Genomic DNA, 7,326 nt, shown 5'->3' on the forward strand with positions numbered 1-7,326 from the left:
TCTAACCAATGACACGTTGTACCTAAGGAATGACTATGGTATAGGCATTCTTCCATTAATCTGGAAGAAATAGGGTACATCAAAAGTCTTAAATGACAAGTGACACACATTTTAAAATTATACATGAAGTGTATGAAAATGTACATTGTAAGACTCTTAAATTATTTTTTTAAAGAAACAGCAAGATACTCAGAGTCAGGAGATAGACATCAATACAACTAAATACTTCCACAAGTGCAAAACCTGGCTCACAGGATCTCATGTTAGTAAGAAAACATGTAAAAACAAGCTTTGAAATTCCATTGCTCTGTTGTCTAGCCTCTGCTTTTCTTCAAAATAACCTGCAAAAAGAAAAAAGTATATTTATCACTGCTTTTATCACTACAATCCAGGCAGCAGTAAGAGATCCAAAATGCTAGGCTACTCAGACGAAAGGTTCACCTCGCCAATCAGTTTCCAAGAGTAGAGTCACCAAGGGTAAAAGTCTAGGGAAAAGGTCAGGAATAAAGAAAATACATACAGAAATATGCTATATCAGAGAGTATTTTTTTAGATAAGAAAATTCATAAGAAAGAATTCTGTAGAATAAAGGGCTTTAAAAAAATTAACATTGAGAAACAATAGCTCTCTTAAGCCCTCAACAGATTCTTTGAAGCTCTTACCCTGTTAGACCTAGACAAAAAGAAAAAAAAAATAAGATTTGCAATTATACAGCTACTATGCTCAATTTTTGTTTGTAATACCTTACTTCTTTCTATATCAAGAGTGCCCAGACCCTTGGAAGGACATTTTTTGGTTTGGAGTTTAAGTTGAAAAATGAACTTCAAAGCCCAAGTGGGACCATTTAAGTGTTAACATTATTAAAATACAGGCAGTTTTTCCTTTCTTCTCATCTTAAAAAAAAATAAATGCAGCACAAAAATGTTCAAATAATGTTAAGATTGCAGTTAAAAAGAAATTACAAATGTATATGATTCCAACTGTAACATTAACTTGGCTACCCGACACATCCTGTATATATTTCTGTTACTACAGTAATAGAAAGTATCAAACTAAGCATTCCACCAGAGGGAAAAAAAACCAAACACTGAAGATAAACAGAAGCCACAGGACTCAAATATCAGATAACACTGAGTTTTGTTCTTCAATTTGCCCAGCAGTAGTAGGTGGTTGAAAAGATAACTCAGCGAATTGGAGATTGAGTTCCCTTATGAAACCTAGGTAAAGCAGACATATCCTAGCAAGTGAAATGAGCTAAAGAATAGAAAAATATTTCAGTCATACTTTGACACTACTCTCATTCTTTCTAGAGAGAAAGCTGTGTAACACCTTCCTCTTTCTCTTCTTTTTTGTGTACACAAAATTTACCACACTGTGTAATGCAGAGGTTTCCTCTTTCACAGATAAATCATACAGTATTTTTTGTTATGCTGAACTGCCCATATAGCATTCCACAGCTTAATCCTCCCTTAGCTCTTCCCTTGCTGAACACGATATCACTGTATTTGTTTGTTCAAATAGTACCCACATAATGCTGCAAGAATCCATTTAAAATGTCTATCAGACTAAGAAGGTAAGATATTTAGACCTCTTTGAGCTATTTCTCACTTGTTCCATAAAGCTTCATTTATGTTACTGAAGTTAGGAAAGTGTGCTTCCTTGATATAATATCATCTGAAATTAGTATCATATGAAACTTTGGAATTTGCTCCCGTTCCATGGGCTTTCAGCCCATAGATGCTTGCTGGTAGACTACTGTGTACACGTATCCACATACTGAAACTATGGATTTAAACACAGAATAATACTTTTTTTTTTAAAGTGCCATATTTAATAGGGCATGGAGAGTTAATTTAATGTCTTGGTAACAGTGAACTATGCAAATGATGGATTAAAGAACATTGCGTTTCTGCAGGCAGATTATAAATAAAAACATATCAACACTAACGCAGAATATTTTGTATATGCTGTCATAATACATTTGTCATTAAATAAAAGGAATATTAAAAATACTTTATTACCTTTGCTGCAGCTATAACGTGCTCAGGTTTAATTATTTTACTTTTGTTCTCAAAAGCATTTGTCCTGGCTTCTTCTGCTAGCCGATGGAGAAACAGCAAGAAGTTCAAATGCACCTTTAAAGAAGGAAGAAAAAAAAAATAAAAGGTTCAGACTGTTTAAACACAGTTGTTTTTTTTTCAGAGGGTCGTTGTGTGAGACAGAATTTGCAAATTAGGCTGCTTCCAAATTCTCAAAAGGTGTTCCCATTAAAGCAAAGTACCACTCAGTTCAAGTCTTAATAAATTCCCAAGATATTCCCTACTGAAAGACTCTTGTAAATATAGTTTAAATTCAGTATAAATTGTAAAAGTGCTCTAGAAATGATCGTACAAACTGATCCAACAGAAATAAAATCTGATTTTATTGTCTTTTTTTAAAAAAAGGGAAACATAAATATCAGAGAATAAGGAGCCTTTTTGTTTAATAGTAAATATAGTCAGTTTTCAGTGACTACAATGGCCAGACTTTAATGAACAGCAAATTCATCCCTGCCTTATCACCAAATGGACCACAGACAAGTTCAAGGACTTCTGCCCCTTTCCAGTGCGAAGGAGCATTGACATTAATTTCTCCAGAACAAGAAACTCTCCACTGTCAGAAGGTTCCATCCATTTTTCCCAGCTCATCACTAAACCTTTTTACATGACAAGACCTGGTAGGGCAGTATTCCCCTCAATGCAGAATGCTGCTCTGCTAGGACAGAAGTAGCAAAAAATTCAACAGCCAAGGAACTGCTCCAACTTGCACTAAAAACTGCCAGCCAAAAGCAGCCCTGTGTAATAAGAGACCTATAATACAAACCTTTAGCATTATACAGACATTATGTGAAGAATTTTAATAGTCCAACCTGAAAACTGGTAATTGCACCTTTTATAAATTCAACTTTCAACAATATTAACTTTGCTATGTAAAGTGTACAAAAATACATTTTCAATCAAGAGTTCAGAAAGATATTACTGAAATATAAGAATTTTTTTTCATATGAATTAGGTGATAAACTTATTATGCCATACCTGATCTGCAAAGTCTAGAAAGATATAACAAGGCAAGTCACAAGAGTTTATAGGAAATACTTTTGCAGTGGGTTAGCAGCACAAAGAATCTGTTAGAGGACAGGCATTTCAGTGTTCATATGATAAGCAATTCAGGGTTTTCATTTTGCTTTGTTTTCTGTTGGGTTTTTTTTCAGTCTCTTGAACTAAATGAAGCCAGCATGCAAAAGATAAATTTACAAAATATTTGGCATTGTTTGGAAGCATCTACTATACAAAAAGCAGATGTTCTTGCAGGTTTATTTAGCAAAATATCGAAGTCATTTTTAAACTACTTTTTAGTTACAGAAATAATCTCCGAAAGAATCAAGCAGTAGCACTAAAATAGCATTCAACATTAGAAGTCTCATTATTAGACCTATCAACATGGAGGCCAGATTTCTGTAAACAACCTGAGGGAAAAGAGGGAGGCAGAACAAAAGCTTCCATACTTGCAAGTCCTCCTGCTGAGATACCTAAAGGCAAAAGCGTTAACTTTAAAACTGCATCTACTCTCAGAATAACTATACCTTTATCTCTGTATTTTCAAAGGAAACTGCTGCATGTTGAGAAGCTTCCCCTGAACTCATATGGATTTGAACATAGGCACATAAATAAAATCAGAACATACTACAATAGAGCACACATCTTCATAAATATTCCAGATTATTCAAGGCATTTCGGAAAGGCTGATGAAAGACAGAATGACTGAATACCATGAATGTGAGTTAGTGACAAGTACCTAAGTGATACCACATTTGTTTAAAGACATTGTTTTACTACATATTATTGTCCCTCTGCATAAAATTAAGCTTTTAACTACTTGTGAAAACTACCTTACACAACAGAATTCTTATTTCTCATATAAGAAAAGTTGTACCGTTTTACAAATGTCTGTAAAAACTCACAACAATGCTTGCTGAGCAACTGAACACCTGTTCAGCACAACTAATGAACAGTAGGGAGAAACTCCATGATTATGCTTTGCTACCATAACTTAAGAACAATTTATTAGAATAATATTTTGCCTTCAATGTACATCTAATTCATCATTCTATGCCCATAACAAATACAAAAGGGGTCATTCAATGCAATACATTAAGCTTTTTCTGCTTTTATAAGCAAAGCTAGAACAGAGTTTCCAGCTTTTTCTTCTCAGACCACTGTGGAAGAAATATCTGAACTTCCACACTAAAATCTTTACTTCTTATTTTCAATAAGGCAAATAATTGAGTTTTATGAGCAGTAGAAAAACATTTAACACTATTCCTACCTCTTCAATCAAAGGTATTATCCAAAAAAACAGCCTCTTGAGAAAGTTTGATGACATTTGTTAGCTACACTGTGCACAGAGAAAGATGTTAACATTTAGGAAATAAGTTCTCACAAAGCTTCAAATTTCAGAAAGAAACTTGGTCAACAGAATCTGAAAAGTGAGGAAGAAACTCCTTTCGGGTATCAAACAAGTGTCTGAATTCTTCTGTCTTTCAAACTTTTTTGTAAGGATCATGTAAGATGACATTGGTTTATCAAGGAAAAATAATCTCTGAGGAGTCAGGAAAAGGAAAACAATCTGATTATGTCATAGGCCAGGCCGGTGGCCTCTGTGCTGGACTGGCTACATATCACAGTGGATTCAAGCACAAAGCATGGATCATTCAGGAAGACAGCCCAGAACCTGAACTAGTCAATTCTCATCTTTCTCTGCAGAAGACGCAAGCATTCTGCTCAAAATGTATATGGTTTCATCTTGTTAAGACAGCTACTATATAAATTTCTAAAGTATTCAATTTAATCACTTCTAAGAGGTTTGTAGTGAATAACAGAGACACTGAAAAAAACCAACTTGATACTTGTCTAACTACAATACTAAAGTCTCCCTCCCTTTTTTTTTAATAAATCAACACTGATGGAGTTTTACTTATTTATTCATAAAAATTAAGAGCTAAAGAGCTGTTAGCCACATGCCTAGTTGAAGAACATCATGGACAATCACTCCTAGATATTCCTGTACACAGGTAAAAAATAAAAGCCAAGCCTCCTGACATTAAGGTCATTTAATTTGTCATCACCAGAAGAGATAGTCTAAGCATCCACAACATTATTAAAATTCATTTTCATCTCATTCTTTCTGTTGTAATAAATATTTGCATAACCATATTTTAAGCCAGGTTAGCTTGTTGTTCATTAGTTTCAGTAAATTCAATTCACTGATTGTCTTTGCAGCCCAAAGAACACTACTGACAGGTCAAGCAAGAGAGGGGAAGCAATGGCTAAGATTTGGAGGGATGTCCCACTTACCCCTTTTTCAGACAGCTACACTACCCTGAAGCCAAATTAATATCACCATGGAAACACAGACCAACTGTTAGTAATGACCACAAAAAATTTATTAGTGATTAAGTTTAATTAGTTGATTACTCCATTCCAGCGACTAAGCTTGGAGCAGGTCTGAGCATGAGTATCAAGGGGCCAGGTCCTTAGTCCATAAAATACTCCATATATAGCAAAAGGAGTAGGAGAAGACCATCTTTTTATTAGAACAATTGGAAAAATATGTACTGTTCACATTGAAATGTAAATTCTCTTGTGTAATGGCCATATTAATAAATATTAATCTCATTATATGTATTTTTAATTTTGCATATTTACATTTAGCTTCACATATCCAGATACCAACCTTCAAGGTGCTGCAAGACACAACTTTTATACACATATAGAATGTGAATTTACAATTCAAGCCAGGGATCATCCTAGTATACAGTATGCATTAATAATTTGAGAATCACATGCATTTGAAAACAAGAGGATGTGACATTCAAGCAAGTTAAGCCTATTAAAGTCACTTTAAAGAATTTTTTTTTTATGCACAAATACTATTTTTTTCAATACGGCAGCTACCACAAGCTCTCTTTCCTTACTGTAGTCAAGTAATTTCTTGGTGACACAAACCCTTCCTGTGCAACAAATCCCTTATTGCAGGTCAGAAGGAATCCAGAATTGTTGGCCTCAGTTTTCTGAAACTTGTTTGATATGACTCTTATCTCTACACTGTTATGGCAGGGTCCCAACACCTTATTCTCCTCATTAGATTACTAACAAGACTTGTCATTCCTTAGTTTTGGACAGAGGTTACAGAGATGGCCTTCTACAAATATATGATCACTCAAGATGCCCTAACAGCTTAGCAGCTCATTAATGACAATTCAGTCGATTGAAACCAGTATACCTGAATTGCTTTACATAAACAAAAAACAACTGCACATTACAGCCATATAATCCAAATTCCTATTTCTCTCTGTGAACATTAAACTTTTTGAACAGCTGTGTGTACACGTAGCAATACAATATTTATACATCAGACTGATCCTGAACCCCTAAACTCACTATCAGAAACCTAGAATATAGGAGCCACCAGCCAAGCAGAAAGCTGCAATCACGACTTATTTGTATTTTATGAGACAAACCAATCATTCATCTCCCCACAAACTTTGCCTTCCCTGTGCTTGTAGGTCACTGCACAAACACCATTAGTAGCAACCTGACATCCCATTGCACCCAGCAACTCCAACATGCCATCGGTCTATGCCTTTCAAGCGATAAAACATTTAGAGACTAAATGTTCCTATTTAGGGACATACGTGACCCTAGGCTGCAGCTGCCCGCCACGGCCAAAGGCACAACAGCTCCTGGCCTTGCGCTACGACCCCAGGCTCCCCGGAGGAGCTCTCATCAAGCGGGAGGATTCAGCCCTTGAGCTCACCGCGCTGCCGGAGCCGCTGTGGACCGCAGCTTAAAGGAGGCGCTGCCCCTGGCCCCCTCCTGGAGAAACAGGCTGGAGGCTGGCGCTGCAGGGCAGAGCGGCCCGCACCCCACTCCAGGCCGCACACTCGTCGCCCGCCCCCTCCTTCCTCACCAGCAGGTCGGTGTTAGTCGCCAGGCGTAACTCGGGTTTGTGCTTCTTTATGATTTTCCGTAAAGTGCTGCGAGGCGCCGTGCGCTTCATCCTTACCCTTCCCTTTCTCCGCGACCACTGCCACCGCCGAGAAAAGGCCCAAGAGCTCCCGCCCAACCGCCCTCCGCCGTTCGAATCCGCCGCCCTGGCGCAGGCGTGCGCCTGCCGTGACGCACTTCCCAACGGCCGGGCACAGCACCGCCCCTGAGGAGTGTGGGGAGCCAAGGCAGAGGTGACTGGAGCCTTCTGCGTTCAGTCTCGCTCCCGTCGGCCGCCGAC

At 37.4% G+C, this 7,326-nt stretch overlaps 1 protein-coding gene across 1 annotated transcript; it reads right to left on the minus strand.

Annotated features, from left to right (window-relative positions):
* Positions 1-314: 314 nt before the first annotated feature.
* On the minus strand, positions 315-7,098 carry CENPW (centromere protein W). The gene is made up of 3 exons (XM_010186211.1): positions 7,009-7,098; positions 2,022-2,135; positions 315-341 (listed from the first exon to the last, which is right to left on the minus strand). The coding sequence occupies exons 1-3, from the start codon at positions 7,096-7,098 to the stop codon at positions 315-317; spliced, it is 231 nt and encodes a 76-aa protein (XP_010184513.1).
* Positions 7,099-7,326: the final 228 nt, after the last annotated feature.

Source organism: Mesitornis unicolor, unplaced genomic scaffold, assembly GCF_000695765.1.
Source record: "Mesitornis unicolor isolate BGI_N332 unplaced genomic scaffold, ASM69576v1 scaffold45776, whole genome shotgun sequence".
In the NCBI taxonomy this organism is placed as follows: Eukaryota; Metazoa; Chordata; class Aves; order Mesitornithiformes; family Mesitornithidae; genus Mesitornis; species Mesitornis unicolor.

Excerpts from the sequence above, each read along its gene's own strand:
- CENPW (XM_010186211.1), bottom strand. The coding sequence starts at position 7,098 with ATGAAGCGCACGGCGCCTCGCAGCACTTTACGGAAAATCATAAAGAAG. Across the intron at positions 2,136-7,008 it reads CGACTAACACCGACCTGCTG|GTGCATTTGAACTTCTTGCT; the intron begins GTGAGGAAGGAG and ends CCTTCTTTAAAG. Across the intron at positions 342-2,021 it reads ACGTTATAGCTGCAGCAAAG|GTTATTTTGAAGAAAAGCAG; the intron begins GTAATAAAGTAT and ends TTCTTTTTGCAG.